This window comes from Eutrigla gurnardus (genome assembly GCF_963514095.1).
Source record: "Eutrigla gurnardus genome assembly, chromosome: 9".
In the NCBI taxonomy this organism is placed as follows: domain Eukaryota; kingdom Metazoa; phylum Chordata; class Actinopteri; order Perciformes; family Triglidae; genus Eutrigla; species Eutrigla gurnardus.
Window position 1 is genome coordinate 22,181,379 of NC_139923.1, and position 23,356 is coordinate 22,204,734.

Consider the following 23,356-nt stretch of genomic DNA (forward strand, 5'->3'; position numbering starts at 1 on the left):
CTTGTCCTTAGGGCTGGCTTGTTGTGAGACCCCATACATACCAGATCCACAGGATATCCACGAGGCTCAGCGACAGCACCATGTACCCAAGGAAAAGAGTCCCGGTCTGAAATCAAAACCAGCTGTGTACACATTTGTTCCTTGTTTTTTTTTTTTTTTTACTTTGTTTTATGAGAGATTGTGTTTTTAGAACAGGAATGTGTCGTTGCTGGTGTACTTTCTGCTACAAAACTTTAATGTCTGGAAATAACTCTCATGCGATCATGCACAGAATTTTGAATCGGTTTTATTTTAGACCCCATGAAGAGTTATCAGTCTCTTGTGACTATCGAGCCAAACCAAAACAATACCATCTGTTCCTGTCATGTCCCACACAATCTGCTAATTAATTATTTAAGTGTCAGCTATGCCCCTGTTTCCATAAACACATAAAAAGCTCCTGAATGAAAGGAACACAACAGTGTGACTCGCATACAAAGCATTACATTTTCCACACTGGGGTATCATTTACCTCCACAGTGCTGTTCATATTTCTGCAACAGTCATGCTGGTCTTCAGCTTTGGTGACATAATGACATAATATACAGCACTGCTTGAGCCCCTTTGTATAAAGGAATGTGACTCATACATAGCTATACCAGGGGCTAGTGGTCCCAGTCCAGTAACATTATAAAAGCTGCATGGTGACGTAACGTTTCATTGATCTTAATAAGCGCCCGTACTCCCAAACTTTAAAGCACTGTATATAAAAAAGGAAGTCCATCATGTTTCAGACAAGGTATTATCCTCTTCTTTGAACATCTTCAGTACACCGTCCAATCAATGAGGGCACAAATTGTTATCAATTTCCCTTAAAGCCCCTCCACACTTGATTGCAACTGCAATAGCCGACTGAGTGCCCAATGGATGAGAAGTTGCCTTTTATTTCTGGATTCTCCGACACATTTAATGAAATAGGAAAACATGAATAAGGCTTTATATCAATATTATTCCTATTAATAAGCACATTCTTGACAAAGTTTAAACTTGTAGACTTGCAGAGATTGTACAAATCAGGTTTTCAGGGTAGCCACACTCACAAATTATTACATTTTTTTGTATTTATCATAAAACAAAAATTAAAGTTCAAACTGGCTTTACTGGTTATTTTGTTTCTGGACCTCTGTGTATTTGATTCTGGTATCTATCATATTATAATTGTCATTACTCTCTCGAGAAATGAAAGGTTGGTGCATTTATTTTACAATAACATGTTGGCCAATCACCGACTGATGCGCAGCTCCCCGCTTCCCAGAATCCTTTGCAGCAGCTCAACGGTGCTAACTGCTAGGCTAACTGGTTCAGTTGGGTAATCTGTCAGCCAGGAGCCAAAAGCATACGCAATGCTGGGCGCTACACTCTTCCGGATTACTCTCCTTTGATGGGTAACGTCAGATTTTATTAATTCCCTTCAAAGCGACAGGGTCCCGCGGTCATAAATGAGTAATAAGCGGAGGTTAACGTTGGAAGCGAACGGTTAGCTCGATGTAATCAGCCACGTATGGGTTTAAGGTTATCAAGCCGATAACGTTACTTGCTGTCGTCGGTAACGTCAGACACACATCTGCCGCGCAGAGCCGGTCCTCACGGATGCCGTTTGTGACCGCTCTTCACCTGCATTATCAATACGTGACAGCCCCGTAAACGCTGTCCCGACTCTCGCAAGCTAGCTCGCAAACTGATGTGGTATTTTAAATAATGGAACATCTGTTAGCTGGCGCTAGCGCGTTTAGCTGTATATCCGTGACCCACAGTGAACGTTTGGTGGATAATTAAAGGCAGAGTTCAATGCGGTCAATGAGTTAACGAGCTGTTTGTGTTAACTGGCTGAGTTTTTTGCAGGATAATGTCCAAATGTAGGTATTTATTGCTGTTTTAAGCGACGCGGTGTTGCTGGCTAGCTGTTCAGCGATAGCCGACCAGAAGTCACCCGAGTTAAACCTTAACAGAGGAGTCCATTGAGTCAATAACCCAAATACTATTACCACGGGGGGTTGACAGTTTACGCCGGTGATTGTTATTACTGAGGAATGTTTGCCTTCATGCTCATGGGCAATCATGTGAGCAGCTTGCGATCTGTGGCACACATTTTTGCCACATTAATGAAGAGTTTATTGTTGGATATATTCGTCATTTGACGTACGATAACCGTAGAAATGTTCGTTTTACTGCTGAGAGTGAGGCTATTCTTTGCCAGTCAGTCTAGTGCCAGGTCATTATCCCCACTCCCCGTGGTAATGCTGAGATAGTCCCAGCCTGAAAGTGAGCGGATTATGATCCTGTTGGATTTGCACACAGAGGGAAACGAGAACACTGCGAGGAGCAGGCCACCGTCACCCCCCTTTGACTTTACTTGTCAGATCAAAAGAAAAACACCCACACCGTTTCTTTCACTCATTTTCCTTGTGATAATCTCTGGAAATATGTATTGCATGCTCCTATTAATCTAAAACTTTCCTAACAGCTGACGAAGACCCTCTGATGTGATCTAAATTGGGCACTTCCAGGACCTACATGCTGCCCATGCTGCCACAGTAGATATGCTGACACAATGCTACTGAGACTAGAATGACATTTGTCTCATTTTAATTTCTGGAGCTGTTTCATTTGAGCCTTGATTTAAAAAAAACAAAAAAAACAAACCTGCTGCTCTAAGCCAAGTCTTTTTTTCTCAGCCTGTTTCTTGGCACTGCGGCAGCCTAGAGTGCAAACTGTTATGGCACCAGAGGCCAGCTGATCAAAAGGGGATTCTGGCTGTATTGGAGGATTCCACTGTGCTGTGGGAGTGGGGACTGGACCCAGAAAGCAGGCCCACAGTAACACACATCATGCTGCAGGGACACTAGGCTCCCTGTTTGAGCCCCTTCAGTGTGGCATTTGTTTTTTTTCTTCTTTTCCTGCAGTCTCGTCGGTTTGGATGGTTGAGCACAAGGGCTACTTTGAAGGAGCCCACCGGTGGCTGTGGTTTGGCCAAAGCTGACAGACTGCTTGCCAGCTATTGCTGATTTAGTACACTTGTCCACTGCTGCCATTGCTGAAGCCCCCTTCGTAGTGGTCTCCAGTATGGTGAGCGGTGCCTGGAGACACCGCAGGAGTGGAACAGAACCATTAATACTGGTGTGGCTGGTTACTTCCATTCATTCTGCACTGTGAAGGATTGGATTCCAGTTTTCAAGGACTTTTTTTTTTCTCTGGAAAAGCACAGTCAAGGTCATTTTTTAAAAATTTCAAACCCCGGAAAGACGACAGCGCCAGAGGAGGATGAAGTTGAGGAAACAGGTGACAGTGTGTGGAGGCGCCATATTCTGTGTGGCTGTATTCTCACTGTATCTGATGTTGGATCGAGTCCAACATGACCCTGCAAGGCGGCAGAATGGCGGCAACTTTCCACGGGTAAGAATAATTATTGTGATGGTGTTGCATATCATGTGAAAACCCATTTCTGTGCTTATTTTTGTTGCACTTTTTGCATGTTGTGATAAAAGCATGAACAAATGTAAATAGACATGTCTAATAATGTACTTATTGCAATTTTACCGTTGCTGAATCTGAAGATTTGTCAATGCAGATCATTCAGTTTCCAGTATTACAACCAACGTTTCTTTGCTGTAATAGAGAAGGAATGTGGGGTTGGTTAACAGATGTTTTATGATTTTATACAGCTGTGTGACTTATGATGTTTGCTTGTGTGTTTTAGAGCCAAATCTCAGTTCTGCAAAACCGGATAGAGCAGCTGGAGCAGCTCCTGGAGGAAAACCACCAAATCATTAGCCACATAAAGGACTCTGTGATGGAGCTCACAGACACAGGAGCTGTGTCCCCCAGCGGCCACCTGCCATTCAGAAGCGCCAATGGTTCCTGGGTCCTACCCTTCGACGGCCGTCCCACTTATCTAGCTGTCAAGCCCCAGGATTGCCAATCTGCTTTAGGTAGCCACGGTCAAGCAGACGTTCAGGTGAGTTTGGGCTATACTTCTAGTTTTTCCTCCATAGAAGGAATGCTAAGCAGCTAATTGACCAAAACGGTATATTTTAAATGTTATTGTATGCTTATTTTTTTTGGTGTCGAATGAGCAAGTGAGTTTGTATTTAATTTTAGATGCTGGATGTGTACTCCCTGCTCAAGTTTGACAACCCTGATGGCGGCGTATGGAAACAGGGCTTTGAAATTACTTATGAGCCAGATGAGTGGGACAATGAACCGCTGCAAGTGTTTGTTATCCCCCACTCTCACAACGATCCAGGTGAGTTGACAAACACGGCCATACTTTGTTGAAGGTGTAAATGTGCTAGTCTAAATGTCTGTCTGATCAAACTGTATCTTAAGACGCAGCCTTGAGCATGTCTGAACACCTTTTTTTTGTTTTGTTTTTTCAGCAGGATAAAATTGTCTTGTCAGTAGACAAGCCAGCTACTGTGACGCCTTACCTGAGTGGGAGGCTAGTGATAGGGATGCAAGAAATCACTCAGAACGCCATTCATTCGTTCCCATTATTATTAGCATAATGTTGACACAATTGACGGCTTAGCCACAAACAATGGCATTAGAAAGCTATTGGCATTGGGAAATGCCAGCTATTCATAGGTTGGATCGGCTTAGATTTGAGACTGACATTCTCATTAAACTTGTTTACCAGCCTGCCACATGCTTGCTAACTTGACGGTTATTGATATGTTGACGGTGTGCAGAGACCTGCAGATTCTATCCATCGACAATGGGAAGGGCATTTGATTAAACTCTGCTGCAAAGTTTTCTTTAGTGTCTCTGTATGCAGTATTCAGTGGCCGGGGTTAACGGACAGTGGGACAGTTTTGCAACCAGGAAGAATTTTGTCAGCTCACGCCGAAGTCACCTGAAGTAGGTTTACTGGTAATAGGCTCATTTCACTAACTGCAAAGAAGGGATTTAAAGGGTTAGGTCCACTGCTGTTTAAGCAGCTCAAACAATGCACAATGTTAAATCTACTGCAGTAAGTAGTCCCGTCCCACGCAACTGACTATGCGCACTTAACTTATCGTCATTTCCGTGACATTGCTTATCTTAGCATAACTGCAGGATGTGGAACTTTGATCTCTTTAGAATATATTACACTACAATAAAAGAGATAAATATTGGACAGGGTATTTATAGACCGTGCTATTCTACACCAAAAGTACATAAAAAGTGCTTCTTATTCACTTCCCCTACAACCACTCTGCTAAAAAGCTTTCTGAGGGGAACAGCTCAACTTGAATAAAATATGAGTTTTATTTTGTTTAATCTGTCGCAGCACTTTTTCCTACAGAGTTGAATCTCTTACCTACCTTGTCTTCTTGCCTTTTGTATCAGCCAGCTACATGGAAGGGGTGTGGGGGTTTCAGAGATGCCAATTTTGTACTGTTGACTGTTTGCCAACTGTTGTGCAAATTGCTCACATTTATCTTCTGGTCTTGTTAGGTTGGATCAAGACTTTTGACAAGTACTTCACAGACCAGACGCAGCATATTTTAAACAACATGGTGGTGAAGCTGGCTGAGGATCCTCGCAGGAAGTTCATCTGGTCAGAGATTTCCTTCTTCTCCAAGTGGTGGGAGACCGCAGACATACACAAGCAGGAGGCTACGCGCAAGTGAGCACACCGTTTTTCCTTTTTTAATTACCCAACTAACTTTTGACAATTAGTTGGGATTCTTTGATGCCTACTGGCCTTTATGTAAAGTATATTTCACAGTGGATAGTGTCCACTAGCAGAATGGCGTAGCTCTAAAAATAGCTTATCTGGTTAATGTGGCTCGCTTTCTTAAAAGGTCGGATTATCTCACCTTGCTTTCTTAATCCTCTCTGTTCAACAGACTTATTCTTGGAGGGCAGCTAGAGATTGTCACAGGAGGCTGGGTTATGACCGATGAAGCCAATGTTCACTACTTTGCCATGATAGACCAGCTCATTGAAGGACATCAGTGGCTGGAGAGAAATCTTGGTACACATTCTGAAATTACTCTTTTTTTTCCTGTTCATATTCATAGAAATAATGTTTAAATGTGTAATACGCTCTTGTTAGACCTGTTGCCATTACCCAAATTCCTTTCACTACATCTCTAGTCTCAAGTTTTGACGATAGAATCTGAGCTCGTCATCCCACATGCAGCAGGTGTAGCCTCTGACTCAGTGGGCGATAAAATACGTTGTTCTACTTTTAAGTGCTCCCTGCTGAGGGGCGATGAGGATGCTGTTCTTCCTTTATCTGAGCGTGAACCTGAACTACTTGCTTCCTACTCACTGTCATAGGTATCACTCCTCGCAGCGGGTGGGCGGTTGACCCTTTTGGTCACAGCGCTACCATGTCCTATCTGCTGAAGAGGGCCAACGTCACCAGCATGCTCATTCAGAGGGTCCACTATTCCGTCAAAAAACACTTTGCTTCCACGCGCAGCTTGGAGTTTATGTGGAGGCAGGCCTGGGGTGAGTGGGCCGGAGCCAGCAATGTCATCTGATTCATGTGCTTATCTCTGCTAAGCTCATTGGAGAATGAGTCATGGCCTTTGAAAGAGAGGGACGTTTTTTGGAAGAACAAGCAGTGCCTAATAGCCTCAGAAGCACCATCTCTGCAATTATTTCTTAATTAATTGAACATCTGCCGAAGATTTACTGTCCGTTTGTTCTTAATGTAAAAATCATCAAATAGTACACAGTTGGATAGTGTCAAGTTGTGATACTAAGTTCTTTTGGGGATGTCATTGACTTTGTGCTGCTTTATCTAGAATGATATTTGACAGTAGGTGTGACTGTGAACAAGTTTGTGTGTCTATGATCACATGCCTCAGAGCAGAATATGCCTTATTAGTTGTATTTCATTCTTGCCTTTTTAAGGTTGCTGTCAACAATCTCTCAAGCCGATGTTTTGATTTTTACTTTTCCGGCTTTGACAGACACCGGATCGAACACGGATATCTTTTGCCACATGATGCCGTTCTACAGCTACGACGTGCCTCACACCTGCGGGCCTGACCCCAAGGTCTGCTGCCAGTTCGATTTCAAGAGGTTACCAGGCGGTCGCGTGAACTGTCCCTGGAAAGTGCCACCAAAACCCGTGGTGGAGGCCAATGTAGCAGAGAGGTGAGACATCTCCTACTTTGGAGCTGATCAGCTGATTAGTTGATGAGTCGATTGTCAAGATGACTCATCTAAGTCATTCATTAAGCAAAAGTTCTAAACTTTGTAGCTCCTGAAAGGTTAGGAATTCCTTTGTCTTATTTGATAATATAATGACATGACAAGAAGAGGTCAGGTTGGGCTTTTAGATCACTATTTAGTTCACTATTTTCTGACATTATATAGACCAATTGAGAAAATAATTAAATAGATTGTTAGTTACAGCTGTGGTGTGTACAGTATTTACAGCAGATTGGTCATCGCTGTTGCAAGACTCTCAGTGTTATCTGTACTAGTCCCTTATAAACAAACTCAAGATGAACTTGCACCAACAGCCAGAGAACAGTGGGAGACAGACATGGACTGCAGATAGTCTTGCAGCTTTTAGAGGACCGAAAAAACTTTCCGTAGGGCATATTTCAATAGCTAATGGAAAAAACCCTCGGGGCTAATTTGATCCTTCTCTTTCCAAGGTCATAATGATTTCCTGCAAACCTGGCGTATGCAAAATAGGACAGTGTGAATGCCAAGTCCCCCTCAGTTTTCTTTTTTCCCCCCCTCTTTCTCAATCAGGGCGAACCTGCTCCTGGATCAGTACCGTAAAAAGTCCAAACTCTTCCGCAGCAAGGTGCTACTTGTCCCTCTGGGAGATGACTTCCGCTACGACAAGGCGCTGGAGTGGGATCAGCAGTTCATGAACTACCAGAAGCTGTTTGACTACATGAATTCTCACCCAGAGATGCATGTTCAAGTGAGAAAACCATTTGTCTGCTAACCGTGTTGCCAAATACGGTTCTTTTTAATGTTTTATTTTGCATCTCAAGTTGTTTTGTTTCTCAGCCTGGGTTGTAGTGGATAGACGTATCTCACCGTACATCCTTTCTTGTGATAAGGAATCATGCAGTGATGTTTTAACTTACTGACAGAACAAAGAGTCTGTCACGACTCGATGTTCGGTTCAGGAGATGCCATGTAAGATGAAAGTTGCATGCATTATAATGAGAATGTGTCTTTGTTCCCCGCACAGCTGTGATTTGAGGTACATTTTTTAAAACAACGTGTCACTTTGTCTGGCTTCTCCTCCAGGCTCAGTTCGGGACTCTCACAGACTACTTCGATGCTGTATACAAATCCCACGGCGTGGCCCAGGGGTCCAGACCTGCAGGCTACCCGGTGCTCAGTGGAGATTTCTTTGCCTATGCAGACCGGGAAGACCACTACTGGACTGGCTATTTCACCTCTCGGCCCTTTTACAAGAGCCTGGACCGTGTGATAGAATCCCATCTCAGGTGAGGCAGATTAAATCACTCATAACTGACACCCACAACCTCCTGCGTATCAGGATGCCGTATCTGAGCCTGTTAACAAATTGAAGCCTGAATCCAAATTAAACAATCAGCAGTAGTCTTAAAATACCATGGCGATGTGAACACACCTTTAGCTGACTTAACAAAGCTTCTTAAGGGCTCCCCGATGCTAACTGTTTGTTAATGTCCTCTCAGGGGGGCAGAGATCCTCTATAGCTTGGCTGTAGCGAGCGCTCGGCATGCAGGCATGGAAGGTCGCTACCCGGTCTCAGATTATGCCCTGTTAGTCGATGCAAGGCAGTCTGTCGGCCTCTTCCAACATCACGATGCCATCACTGGCACGGCGAAGGAGAATGTGGTCACTGATTACGGCACCAGGTAAGGGCTTTGAAAGAAATTACAGTATGATTTGTATCGATTAAGTTCTTTGAAAATGTGATTTATGTGAAATAGAAAAACTGTGCCCTCTTTTTAATCAGCTCTCTGTGGCTATTTTATTCAATACTTTTGAAGCAAAAATAACAAGCCATCTGCTGTGACATTCGCACTCAGCCATTGATTCCTCCTCCTCCTCCTCCCCAGATTACTGCGCTCACTCATTGGCCTGAAGAGAGTAATCATCAATGCTGCTCATTTCTTGGTGATGAAAAACAAAGATTTTTATCGCTTTTACCAGACGGAGCCCTTCTTGGAGACAGTAAGAGGAAACACGGAGGGACACTTCCACCACTATAATAAACCGTTTGCGTATTTGTACAAGGAAGAAAATATGCACGTTTTTCAGTGCTTTTCCTGTGTTATCTACTTCATTTTTTAGGATGAAAGGCGTGCTACTCAAGACTCTCTGCCTCAGCGCACTTTAATCGAGCTGGATCCAGCAGGGCCGAGGTATTTTCTGCATTCCACAGCATCTTTCATCTCCCCAGCCTCCTACCTCAGCCACTGCTCGCCCCTCCTGTGCTTCTGATTGCTTTTTTGCCTTCTCTCTACTAGGTACCTGGTTTTGTTCAACCCCGTCGAGCAGGAGCGCCTGTGTGTGGTGACAGTGTTGGTCAACACGGTCAGGGTGCGGGTTCTCACCGAGGACGGACAGACCCTCCCCGTGCAGCTGAGTGGTCAGTGGAGCTCTGCAAGTCAAATGAGTGCAGAGGTATATGAGGTAATGGACTCAGGAACGCAGTTCTTCATCTTTGTTTGCACCGGAGCAAATATAATTATGTGGAAATGTTCCGTTACTTGGAACAAAATAGATAAAGACAATTCACGCCACAGTTTTGTGGTGTTAACTGTCAGCAGACCAATTACATTGTGGGTAGTTTAGGCACCATGTTTTTACAAGAAGAATACATTCATTAAAAAATGATATCTCTGATTCTGCTGCATCAATTTTTGTCCATTGTGAGTCAAACAACGTAGGAGTGCAATGCTAATTCAGAGGCTCGTTAGCAAACGTTATAACCCATTTTTCTAAATGAGGTAAGCGGCCTCGGCTACTCCCAGAGACAGAGAGAGATAAAGAGTGTAGAAATAATATTCAAATGATTAAAAGCAGAAGAGAAGTCAGAAAAAAAACATAAATTCAGACTTCGAGACGTGTAGTATTAATCTCTTGTCTTTGATATCTGTCTGCAAGCTGGCTCTAGAACAGAAAAAAACATGAATCAGCTTATATTGTATATTGGATCTGTCATAAAAGAACATCCCATTTGCTCCACCACCTCTGTAGATTCATTTATTGTGCCCAAGTAAAATGCTCTCCGCCCACAGAAAGCAATGAATTTAAATGTAGCAGAGAAATACAAACGGTCTCATTAACGCTTCCTCTCATCGCATTTTAATTACAGCACTCTGTTGCTAATGTCAGAATGCTTTTAACTTTTAATGAATGGCTTGTGGTCAACACTCGCCGTTCATATTAACAAGGAAAATAATGCTGGTGCTGCTAATACGAGAAATATGTAAATGTTTGCACATTCTTGTGTTTCTCATTCCTTCTTTCGAGCTTTGGTGATTTACATAAATATTATGTACATAATTATTATTTTATTCCATTTCAAAGTGATTTGTGCATGAATGCTTTATTTGTTTATCTCCGGCTCCTCTTCCAACCTCCTTCCAGGCATCATTCATGGTCCGTTTGCCACCGCTGGGCCTGGCTGTGTTCCATCTTTACGACTCTCCTGACTCGCCCATGACGCTCCGCTCGGACACCTTGCTCCGACTGGCTGGGCGCGGCGTCACCGCTCGGGCCGCGGACCCACTTCCTGTCCGCTCTCAGCCGTCCGACTCTCAGACCTTCTACATCAGCAGCCAGTCTCTCACTCTGGGCTTCTCTGGAACCACGGGCCTGCTGGAGGTTTGTGTTTCATGGGCTCTGACACTGGTTGACTTTATTTCAGAATTACGGATCTCGCTCATCTGTTCTTAACTTTGATCTTTTTTGGAAGGGGGGTAAAAAAAACCCCTTGAACTTGATCTCCCCATAAATTCTGGCTGTTTGATCAAAGTCAACATGGAGTGTGTCATTGCTACTCAAACATCCTTTCATCTCGTCTCTAATTCTTCATCTTTATGGCTTCCCCATCTGCAGAGTATCAAGCGCAAGGATGACTCTCAGGAAGTGAAGGTTGAGATGCAGTTCATGGTCTACGGCACGCGTCCCTCGAAGGACAAAAGCGGTGCTTACCTCTTCCTGCCTGATGGAAAAGCAAAGGTAATCTCTCACTTCTTGCTTCTCGGATGTTTACCTCTGCTTTGATCGCGTCTCCCTTGTGTTTTGTGTCTTTGTCATGCTGAGGTGCTCGGGGGGAGCAAGGCAAGCAGACTGGATTTGACTTGGTTCAACAGAGCCGAAGGGCTTTGCTGCCATACTGTATCTAGTCACTCATGCTGCTGCTGGCTCCTTCGACTTCCCTCTCCGTCATTCTTCATCTTCCATATTTAGCACAAACTCTGCTCATGACTTTTCTTTTTTTTTTTTCTCTCTCTCTCTCTCTCTGGCTGCTTTCAGCCCTACAACCAGAAAGAGCCACCTGTGGTCCGTGTTGTGGAGGGGCCTCTCTTCTCAGAGGTGGTGGCATACTACCAGCATTTTCAGCAGACCATTCGTATTCACAATGTGCCAGGTAATAATAATAAAACCAAATTCATAATGGAATCAGTTCAAACAGCCTTTGCAAAAAGGATTTTAATGTTTAATGCACCAGATGGCACGACACAACAGGAGCCAATATATGCCAAAATTAAATATTTTGAAATGGATGGCTTTTTTTCAAAGGAGGCAAATGCAAAATACTATTTGCAACTATCATTTGTTGATCACATTTTCCAATCACTTCCTGATCTTTGGTTCCGTGTGGTTTTGTATTTTCAGGGGTGGATGGGTTATCTGTAGACATCACCACCGTGGTGGATATCAGAGATCAGACCAATAAAGAGCTGTCAATGCGACTGGTCACCGACATCCAGAGTGGAGACGTCTTCTACACAGATCTCAATGGCTTCCAGGTCAGCCCCATCCTCAACACGAGAGAAAAATAACCCTGATATCGCTGCATGCTGTCAGAATATAACAATATGCATCTCCGGTTACCAGGATGGTAACTGAATATAGTGGCATTTTTGTCTCCCAGTTCATCCTGACCTGAATATTTCTCTTTCCCTGCGCTCTTAAGTTTGACACATGGTGTCATTCTGTGTTTGATCTCTTCTCACAGATGCAGCCTCGCCACCACTACCTAAAGCTTCCCCTGCAGGCCAACTTTTATCCCATGCCCAGTCAGGCGTACATCCAGGACAGCCATCACCGCCTCACGCTGCACACAGCCCAGTCCCTGGGTGTCACCAGCCTGGAGAGTGGTCCGTATTTTTATCTGATTTCATTAAATGCTGTGTCATTTTTCTTCATTTTAAATCAAAGTTATCCCTGAGATGCACTCCCCTTTTTCTTTATTTACCGTCTCTTGCCCTCCATGGAATGGTATTCCAGCACTTATCTCTCCGTCTTGTGCCTCGAGAGATATTTAGAAAGCAAAAACGGTTCATACTTTAATTTTAATGTACTGAGCTAATCTTTTTATCATCGTTATCCGAATAATGCTGATGTAGTGTTTGTCTTCATCGACTAATAGTCTGAAATACAGCTGCGTGTAATGGATGTCCTGCGTGCTCCTCCTCCCTCAGGCCAGCTTGAAGTGATTATGGACCGCCGGCTGATGCAGGATGATAATCGTGGGCTGGGTCAGGGCCTGAAGGACAACAAGAAGACAACCAACTGCTTCCGACTGCTGCTGGAGAGGAGATCCATGGGCAACAAGGTCAGTAAAGATGACAGCGGAGGCGCTCGTGGAAGCTGAGGACTCCAGCACACTAAACCTGACTCTGGGGTGCCGAATGACATCAAAACCTTTTGTTCATATCTGTTGTCAGTGCTCATTACCGTCCCATCTGTCCCCATTTGTTTATCCTCTCCGCTCTCTAACTTTGTTTTCCTTCTCGTTTTTTCACTCCATTACCTTCAGCATGACAGCTTCTTTGCCAAACTCTCTTCCTTGTTTCATTCTTTCGTCTCCAAAATCTTGAGTGGCGGAGTTCGAGAGGTAACGTTGCCCTGGCAACAGTGAGGATGCTCATTAGTCAACATCATAGTGTTTGCTGTAGCTCAAGTTCCTTCTTTTTGTCATAGCCACACTCAAACCGGCCCATTGAAACTAACAAATGATATAATTTATTAAAGTGAATGAATACACATTGGCAGAGGATGGAAAGTATTAGTTTTATCAAACGGTTCCCTGGCAGAACTGCTGATGGCACTTTGGATGAAGCTGCTCTAGCTTTTTCACAAACATGCAAAAACGTCATGATTCAAACACTGCGACACTTAATTTAAACATGACACCTCAGTGCTGTGACTGTAACAAACCCAATATAGATGTCTGAGTACTGTGTCTGTCTGGAGTAGAATTAGAGTTGTACTCTGACAAAGTAGTTAAAGCACATTCCTCATGTATTCCTCAGTAATGCTGAGTCATTGATGTTGTTGTCATTTACCTCTGTGGCTTAAATCAGTCTCTGCCCTCCTCCAGATGTTGGACAGCGAAACGACCAGCTTCCCGTCTATACTCAGTCACATGACCAACTCCTTCCTGAACCACAAGGCCTTGGCGCTGCCCGTCCTGCCCAAAAGACGTGGCATCCCTCCGCTGCAAACCTTCGCCCCTCTCAAGTCCATCCTCCCCTGTGACTTCCACCTGCTGAACCTGCGCAGCATCCAGAGCCAGGTGACGAGACCAAAGAAAAAAACACATGTTTTTTCCCCCTGTTATTGTTGTATTGTGTTTTAAAATTGACCCGTGTCTTCTGTGTGAGCAGCAGGACCCCCATTCTCCGTCTCCGTACACAGCCATGATTCTTCACCGTCTGGCACTGGACTGTGGCCTGGAGGCTCCGAACCTGGGCTTCAACTGCACCACCACACAAGGACAGGTCAGGGTAGAACACACACACACACACACACACACACACACACACACACACACACACACACACACACACACACACACACACACACACACACTCAAACTAATCCAAAGGCCGAAGGAGGGATTTGTTTGGTTGTGAAAAGGTATTTTACTTGAAGGTGATTTGACTAAATGCAATTTTTTCTATTGATATTTTGCATACAAAACATTTGATCAGTTTATAAATTATTAAACCTAACAAACCATATATAAAGCACTAAGAGTTACAGCTGCCTTCAACATTGAAGTGCTGCTTAAATATTAACTCACCAAATAATAATAATAAAATTGAACACAATGAATACTTTGCTGTTGAGTAAGTGCATTTTGATGCTAATACATCTGTACTTTTATTCAAGTGAAACTTTGAAAGATTTGTACTAGTATTGGAGTATTTTTAATGTGTGTTATTGTTACTTTCACTACAGTAAATGATCTCTTACTTGTTCCAACATTGCATTTGTGTTCTAGCTGCTGTAAACTAAACTTCTTCATCTGCATATTTGCATTCTCACTTGCACCAGCTTGTTTAGTTTCTAACTCCTTCCTGCCTTTCTCTCTCTCTGCAGCTGAGTGTATCAGGACTGTTCAAGAACCTGGACCTGCAGCTCCTCCAGCCCATGTCCCTGACTCTGATGCACTCCAGCACGCCGCTGGCCAACGACTCCACCATCAGTCTGGATCCCATGGAGATCTCCGCCTTCAAGCTCAAACTCCGCTAAGAGCCGTCAGGACTAAAAGAGGCAATAACAACCCACCAGACTCCATGGACCTTGAACCAGGCCCAGACTGGCAACAGAGGGGGGGGAGGGGGGAGGGAGGGGGGTCTCAGGGTCTCTCTGTTTTGTCAAACAGGACCACAAACCATACAGCTAGGAGAAGAACGTTCCACTGTAACAGGACTGACTGCACAGCAGGGGGCAGGCGATAGCCGTTGCTGTGGACGTTTCCGAGAGCAGCAAAACCTGGACGAACTCGCAGCCGGTCCAAAACGAGAAAGACTACCGGAAATGCTCATCAGATACAACCGGGTGTCTGTTTGTCTCTATAATCGCAAAAATGAAATCTCGTTTTCTTCGGCTTTGTCAGAACTCTTGTCTTTTTCTATCTTTGTTCCATCCTGGACTGAACTACTGAATGTAAATATCGCAGGGGGGGGGGAGGGGGGCTGGTACTCATGCCACATCAGAGTGCAATTTACAGAGCTTTATTTGGTGTATGGGTTTATCATTTTTTTTTTATGTATGCAATGAAGAAGACACATCTCACCTTTTTTTTTCGTTTGACATGCTCAAATGCAGCAAAGACAATGTGTGGTCTCGGCCCGTGAAGAGACCCGTGCTGCTAAGCTCGTTATCATATGCCTGAGTCCAAAAAGTCTCACGTCGGTCCCTACGAGATAACAAAGGGATCATTTATCATATCGGATGACTGTTTACCGTCTGTTCGCTGGTTTTGCTTGTAGATAGTCGGAAGACTTTCTTTCCTTTCTGTTTTATTTTTTTCCCCTTCCCCTGACGTCCCTCTTCACTGATGGGGAAAACTGTGCATTTCATAGCGTCTGTCCATCATTCCTGTGCTTGTACTTCACTGCTGAGAGGGTGTGTTTTTTTTCTACCATACTGTATGCAGTAGAAGACTAGAAGGACTTTACCTCAAATAGACCACATGGCAGGTGTGTGCCTGCGTGTTGGTGTGAATATTTGAGGGTTCATGTTTTGGATGTATTGAGGTTACAGTGCACACTATCAGGGACCATTCATAGTGCTGTTAGGTATCATGGACCAGTTTTGGTGTCTGTGCATGTCTGTGAGTCATTATCATTGCAGCACAAATGGGAGCTTTTTCCATTGTGGATCAGAATAGAAGCGAAGGGGTTATTTCACCCAAATTACAAAAGTGGGATCTGGCTACGCTGATAGACTTGGTTTTGAGATATCCATCTAGAGCTGCCACTAATGGTCTTTTTTCATTAAGTTAAGTCTATAATACGTCAGGAAATGGTGAACAATGAAGGTTATGTCTTTTTTTTTGTGTGCAAACAGCAATCCAGAAACCCCAATGTATTATTTGTTGTTTCTTTTTTTTCTTTTTTTAGATTTTAAACGTAAAAGACACATCCGGGATTGCAGGTCAATTGCCTTCGCAGGATGCACGTTTTGCACAATTTCCTGCTTCTATCAAACAGTAAAGTATGTTGATTTAAAAAGCATACTGTAAAGATTGGTGTATACAGCTAACTCGTATGGAATTGGGACGCAGCAATAATGTGTTTGGAAAACGTCGTTTCTGGATGGAGATTTTGTAGTTGCTTTTTTAAATTTTTTGACATTTTTATTTTGTGTTTCAATCACCTCTATTGATGGTCTAAGACTAAGACTGAAGACTGACTTTTTGTAATTTGGGTGAACTGATCCTAAAACCATACACGTGGGTCCTCGACACAAAAGGCAGAAGAAGAAATGAGCTGCAGTTGTTAACGTTTCCTCTCCACGGTGCTTCTTATTCCAAGGCTGTCTCAAGGCACTCTGCCTTTTTTCATCAACAGGAGGATGTCGTCGTCCAGCTTACAGCCCACCTGTGTCACACGTTATGCTGCGCCACCTTCTCACCCGGCCCACTGTGTCCCATCCCACTTTGTTTTTTTTTTTTAAGCGAGGTCTGCTGCCATGTAGCGCTCCTCCTCTGGCCTGATATCTGGTTCCCCGTAGCTCAATGCATTCTGCTTCCTCTCTCCATGGTGAGCACTGCAGATCCCCTCTCTCCCTCCAGCTGCTGTTAATGTTTCTATAAGACCAGATTTCACTGCATCTTAAATTGCACTTTCTCCTGTTGTCTCGTCATAACCTTCTCTCGCTGTTTCAGTGTGCGTCCGAGTCTCTGTATAATGTCCTTTTTTTTTGTTAGTATGTGATCTGTTGTAGCGCCTTTTTTTTTTTTTTTTAAAGCAGAGGTAATATATGAAGGCAAGGTCTCTTCTGTATTTGATTATTCATGATGGAATAAAGCTGCAGTAGAACAGAGGAGATGGGAATTGAATAAAGACTGAAATACAAAGATTGTGTTTGGAAACAGCTTCTCTACCTAACATTAATTAGATTCCTTTTATGGATGCGTGAGTGAATCTCTTCTGTATTTTCCTGATGGGTTTTTTTTATGTCTTTTAAGAGCCTAATTATTTTTGTATCAGTAGGGGGCAACATTGAGTCAAAACAGCACTTCAGTCCCTGCCTACAGATGTGGTCAGTCATATAAATATTACTTTGAGACTGTCTGGTGCTGATATTCTGATATTAAACAGTAGAAGCCTGTGTTTTAAATCGGGTGTAGCAAGTTTTCACCCATGTGTGCACCTGTGTGAGGTGAAGGTGTGAGTGACGCTGCTGAGCAGGAGGTGAACTTGGAAAGAAATGTTTCTTTTTTCACACTTCGTAAAAAAAGGATCAGCGACAGAAAGGAAGAAAGAGTGTGTTGGCAGGAACGCCTGAGAGTGATCACTGCACTGCATGTGTGGAGCAGACAGGAAGTGTGTGTGCGCCCGTGGAGGCACCCTGGGGACACACAGCCTCTGCATTTGACTCTGCTGGTGCTGACTGTTTCCCGACCTCACCTCAGCATCAGGATTCAGCACAAACACAAATAATGTCTGGCGAGCCGGAATGATGAGCCTGGAACGTCGGTGTGAAATTGACCTGAATGTGAAATCAGCTAATGGGGCCCCTGATTTGTTGTTGTTCTTTTAATGAATCTAATATTTCTTGTTGCCAAGCCTTGTTAGTGGGGCAGCATCGCACACAGCGTGGCAGCTAATTAATACGGGATAAAGGGCAAGCACAAAGGAAGACACAATAAACCAGCTCATAGACACGTGGAATTAAGGTAGACAAAAGACTTAGACTCAGTCACTTCTTTTTAACTAATTGAGCCAATTCCCGCACGCTTATTTTCACAAATACTGCATTTATAATAAAAACAAATCATGCAAGGGGGGTACAAACAACCAGTTCTCCCAGCAGATCTAATTATGGACCACAGAATGAACGTACCGTCACCCATGAACCCAGGTAAGGGAAGCTGCTAATGAACAAACCTGCTACCAGCTGGCATTCTGTTCCCACGTGTCTATAAACCCGTTTTCTGTTTCTATGAATTCAAACTTTAAGCACCATATTGAAGCTTGAGGAAACCGTTTCTTCAAGGCTTTTTTGGCAGCACGTTCACAGACAGAGCGCTGGCACCTGTTAAAGCTAAAAGGCCGGTGTGAAGGAAACATACTTGCTCCAATGAAATACGGCCATGAAGAAGTGATCAAGCATCTGCTCTCTCAGTCGGTGTTTGTGTGTGTCAGGGGCTGAGTTTAAGATGCATAACACCGTAAAAATGTTTTAAAATCTGGCAGTTAACACACACAAACAGTCCCATCTATGCAACAGCCAAAGCCATTTTATTCCAGCGTGAAACTGATCTCCACGATACTAACATCCATTGCCAGTTAAATAAAAAAAGATACAAAACAAACATAGAAAATGCGACACGATATCTCATTATTTTATAACCATTCTGGCCTTTAGATCGAAAAAAAGGCTTCGATTCAACTTTGCGTAGCGGCAAGTCTGCACTGTTATGGATGAAGAAATAAAGCATGTATTTGTCTTTCAAATGTATGGCGCTCACAATAGAAAGGAAAAAAGAGCTTTACCCTGATGAAGATGTTCTGAGAGAGAAGCCCCAAAATCAATATATGCTCTGTGGGGAAAATAAGGAGAAAATGATCTCATTTTTTACCAGCAGCAACCAGGAGGAAAATATGTTGTAAAGGTCGGCCAAGCAGCTGTGGGCTAAGTGTTCTTTTCATTTCGCTCAAAAACAGTGTTACTTTGCTATGAGTCAATATGATTTTGTGACTGATATATCTGATATGTCTCTGCTGCCGTGGCAATTCCCACTGTGCCTTGATTGAAAACATAGCATCCTCCGCAGCTTCTCGCTCATCAAACAGCCAGCAGGGTGTTTTATTATGCTGTCCCAGTAGTCCGTAGAAATCCCCCATTAAAAGTTGTCTTACTCTTAATGAATAGCTTGTCAACTCCATGACCCTCTGGCCCACAATCTGCCAGGAATCTGATCAAATACAACACCAATGTATTAGAAGTCTGCCAGGTGTTTGTACTGGGGACAAATCGATGCATATTTCAGAACCCTAATGCACTCCGGCGGCTGAGAGGAGCGCTCGTCTCGAGAGAGAGTACTTCTCAGCCTGTTGAGGTTGTGCAATGTTCTTCTGTAGATCTGGAGGAGCTAGTTTTCAGACTTGTCACCCAGAAGATGATGTCATCTGGGTTATTTTGAGCTCTGATTGGTTGCTCGGCTTGGAGACAACTAATCTTTTCCAGAAACTGTGAATGTGGATTTTTAGAAAACCATTGGCATTTACCAGTCATGGGGCTCTCATTTAAGATGCTCTTGAGTTGCATTATGGGAAATGTAGGATTCTGTTGTTGTTTTTTTTAGCTATACTAAAAGACTAAAAAGCCAGAACATCTCGGCCTCTGCTGCTTAGATTTTGATCTCTCCTGTAGGACCCTCAGCTTTGAGGACAATACTACTATTTCTGGAACAAATTGCACAAAATATGGTCACGTCATTGAAGTGTAATTAATGCAGTTGCATAACACCTGAAATTGGTGATGAAGGGTCAAATGCATAATGATTACATATGACGTCAAAGTACTTATCAACTAAGATAAATCATGAAATGCAAATAAATAGATGAAAATGACTCTTTAATGGGCGGGGTGCTGATGGGACAGTAAGGCCTGCGTTAGTGTTGTTTCTGAGCCTGTTCTCCTTCCGTGTATCAGCTCTCTACAGTCCGATCTAAACGCTGATGAGGCGTTGTGGTGCCGGCGGATGCAGCTTCAGCTAGATCGAGCTCTGCGTTTTGATAAATGCTGTCCTCTCGCTGTGACCGTCCACTTCCTCGCTGTCTGATTCAGACTGGTAGGGGATCGTCTCCTCGTCCCCCCACACAGTGGGGATCCCCTTGTAGCATATCCGTGCCTTCTTCTCCCGTCCTTGACCGAAGCCAAAACCGAAGCCCACCCGCACCCCCCTCGTCTCTGAATACACAGAGGGCAGTTTGGTCCTCCAGCCCAACGTCGTGCCCCCTGAGCGCATCTGAAGCAAGAAGAAGACCCCGACGAAGGCAGCCAGGATGAAGGCACAGCTGAGCACGGCCACGACGACGGGCAGCCGAGTCGACGGAGCCACACTCAGCCCCGGGTGTTCCTCGCCTTCGCCGCTGTCATTCGCTGCTGCTGGGATCTCTCCCTCCGGCTGGGCGCCGTCAGCCTGATGTTGCCCAGCTAGGGGGGATTTGCGCTGGACCTGGTTCTGGTGCAGGCAGGAAGTGAGAACGAGGTGGCTGTGAGGCGGGCAGGACAGGCAGTTTGTAGGCCCGGTACCGGAGCAGGTGAGGCAGGCGGGGTTGCATGGTAGGCAGGCCTGGACAGAGGACAAGTCCACCCAGTTCTCCAGGGAGAGGTTGAGGAGCTGCGGGCCCGAGGTGAAGCCCAGTGGACACAACTTCACACAACCCTGGAGGAAGAGGGAGAAGCCGGGGCTGCACTCTGGATGGAGAGATGACAACAGAAGACTCAACATGGCAGCTACATATATCTTGTCTTCACAACTTCCTTGGAAGTTTACTAGAAAGAACTACAGTGTTAATCTTTTTTATCATTATCAATTAATCTGCCAATTATTTTTTATAGCTTTATTGATAATCATTTGGTCTCTAAAAGTTCATAAAGTAGTGACAAATGACTTGAAGCTTTGTCTTCAAGTGGCTTTTTTGGTCACAGTCCAAAACCCAAAAACATTTTAGTTTATGGTGTAATGCAATAAAAACCAGCAAATTATCACATTTGAATTTCTAGAACCATCAAATGGTTAGTATGCTTATTGTGATCAATAGATTATTCCATTAGTTTCACATTTATTTTCTGTTGATTGATTGATGAATAAAGCAATCATTTCATCTATATTTTCTTTTACTAAATATAGCACTTCATAAAAAGTTCTTCATAAAAAATTAATAGTGTTGTGAAAAACCAGGACATGATATAATAGTAGCGGTTGTTGATTTCCTTAAAGAACTGATCAAATCTGAAAAACAGAGATCCATTTAAAACCATGTTAATATTTATGTATTTGTAAGAAACCATATTGTACATATTTGGGTAATTATGTGCTTGCCTTCAATTTACAGCCACGGAGAAAAGCATTTGCATTTCCAACTGATCTCCTGTGCACTGAATAAAAGATGCTTCATTTGCTAAAAGGCTACAACCAGTAAATGGAACCGAACATCATGTCTCTTTTCCTCCATATAATTACCACCAAATGACAAAAGTCCTTTTCGGGGAACCTTCATGTTCTGTGACCCTGTAATCAAAGAGTTACCCGTAACTGAGATGTAGATTTGAACTAAATTATGGAGAAGTCTGGAATGATTAACAAGGAAGTGTTGGTCGGCTGCTGGGAAGCTTTGGAGCTCGTCGTCCTTCCGATAAGTGCGTCAGCCACCTGAACCGTTGTTGACAACGCAGCACCTCTCGCACTGATGCAGTTTTAATCTCCCCTGCTGTTCCTCCACCATAAATCCCACACTCACTCTGATTCTAACTAATGACATATGGCAATGTGCATACTGATAATGTGCGGATAAACAAATGCAAAAGGGGCTTCTTAATGGGCAATCTATATTCACAACATTCGCGTTCACGAGTGGAAATAGCCAACCCAGCCTGACCAAAAGCCTGTGTAGTAAGAACAGTAGCCGTTAGGAGCGTATGCCCGTCTGGAACGAGCTGATTGCTTTGCCCCCGGAAGTGCTGCTCGCAGTTTGATTGAGAATCGAGTTGTGGCTGCCGGCACCTGCCAAGCTCGAGGTTGAGGATAAACGGATCTCCAGATATGCAAAGGGCAGTCATACATAGACAGCCATAAAACCCTTTCCCTCATAGTTAAATGCTACTACAACAACCACCTATAATACATCATTCAAACCTCATATCCACACGTCCACTAAATGTAGTTGTGATCGCATCGCACAAAGTATTCAGGAGATATGACATATAAGTGAGCTAACTTTGAGGGCCAAATATAGCAAAACCGTAAAAGAGCATCGAACATTGTAAGTCAGTGTTTACAGCGTTTATATGAAGTGAAAGCTTTGAGCTCATAAAGTTGAAAGCATTCCCTATTTGTTTTTCTGCTCCTCAACCTTGTTTGTCTGTAAAAACCGAACACCTTATTATTGTGTAACCTCTCTCTCAACAGCCTCTACAATGTGCTGTCTGTCACCATGACAACGCTGCCGTCGCGGAGAAAGCGCACGTGTTTTCCATCCTGTTATGTTATTAGCACCGCTGCACTTGATACTGTGATTTCCCCCCCATTAACAGGTTGTAATTTCACGAATCATGGTTTCACACGACGGTGTTGGGGATATTTATACATGTCGCAGTGTTGTGGAGACTAAATGTCATGTTGGTGAGGAGTTTCAGCTGCTTCCGGTCGTGTTGGCTAACGTTATCGTAAAAAATGCTAAGTCAAACAAGACAGTATCTCCAACAACAACTATCCAAGGAGCGAATTCATCACGTCAAGATGTTTCGCGATGCTTCACGTAGAGTTTTGCTGTATATTAGAGGTGAAGTTAGATTGTTCAGATGCCGGCTGCAGGAGTGCTAAGTCACGTTAGCAATTAGCTGCTGTGGCTACGGCGGCTGTGCTAACGCTAGCAGCAGCTGCTGTGGGGATTTAGCGTCCAGGCTGATAAACGGTGAACTCTTTAGATTTTAGATGCGTAGTATTCTAGTTGTTCTAGACTGGTTGACTTCTCCAGCCTGGCATTTCGCATTACAAACATCGCAGAGTGTTCTTGTGTCGCTGTGGACTCTTCAACGCGACTGTCTCCGCACGCTCTGATTCCCTCAGAAAAATGTGCGCACAGCTTCCTGAGCAACGCCCCTTTTATGACGTGGTACACCTGACTGACCAATAGCGGTGGTAAATCCGAGTGCGCTGACTCACGGATCTCTGGGTCAATCACCAAACTGATCCGGGTGACTTGAGTCATTGAGTCACTTGAGTTGATGATAGATGATAGAAATCTGTAAAACGCGATACATAAGGATAACACTATAATTATTATTAATTATTTTAACTAAAATTATATTCATGTTATTTGTCATTATATTTGTGAACAAAGTTAAAAAAACAACTTAAACCCTAAGGTTCAAAAGTTCATCTGTATATCTCTGTATATCTCTGTATATGTCTGTATATGTCTGT

General features: G+C 43.7%; 2 protein-coding genes across 4 annotated transcripts in view; one reads left to right on the plus strand and one right to left on the minus strand.

Moving 5' to 3' along the window:
- Positions 1–1,293: 1,293 nt before the first annotated feature.
- Positions 1,294–17,059, plus strand: man2a2 (mannosidase, alpha, class 2A, member 2). Of its 2 annotated transcripts, XM_084018566.1 has the most exons (24): positions 1,294–1,424; positions 2,504–3,432; positions 3,737–3,994; positions 4,138–4,282; positions 5,476–5,647; positions 5,871–5,998; positions 6,307–6,480; positions 6,948–7,134; positions 7,744–7,921; positions 8,257–8,459; positions 8,673–8,855; positions 9,060–9,174; positions 9,295–9,365; positions 9,471–9,636; positions 10,597–10,833; positions 11,068–11,190; positions 11,488–11,602; positions 11,851–11,984; positions 12,194–12,335; positions 12,660–12,793; positions 12,998–13,075; positions 13,562–13,756; positions 13,848–13,961; positions 14,566–17,059. In XM_084018566.1, the coding sequence occupies exons 2-24, from the start codon at positions 3,301–3,303 to the stop codon at positions 14,716–14,718; spliced, it is 3,537 nt and encodes a 1,178-aa protein (XP_083874692.1). In that variant the 5' UTR covers positions 1,294–1,424; positions 2,504–3,300; the 3' UTR covers positions 14,719–17,059. The 2 variants fall into 2 exon arrangements, with proteins under 2 accessions (XP_083874692.1, XP_083874693.1); XM_084018567.1 differs by lacking the exon at positions 12,998–13,075.
- A 1,358-nt stretch (positions 17,060–18,417) lies between these two features.
- Positions 18,418–23,356, minus strand: part of furinb (furin (paired basic amino acid cleaving enzyme) b) — a 65,852-nt gene continuing 60,913 nt past the window's right edge. For both annotated transcript variants that reach the window (XM_084018560.1, XM_084018559.1), the window contains exon 16: positions 18,418–20,625. In XM_084018560.1, the coding sequence (XP_083874686.1) occupies positions 19,919–20,625 (707 nt within the window). In that variant the 3' untranslated portion in view covers positions 18,418–19,918. The remainder of the gene's footprint in view (positions 20,626–23,356) is intronic.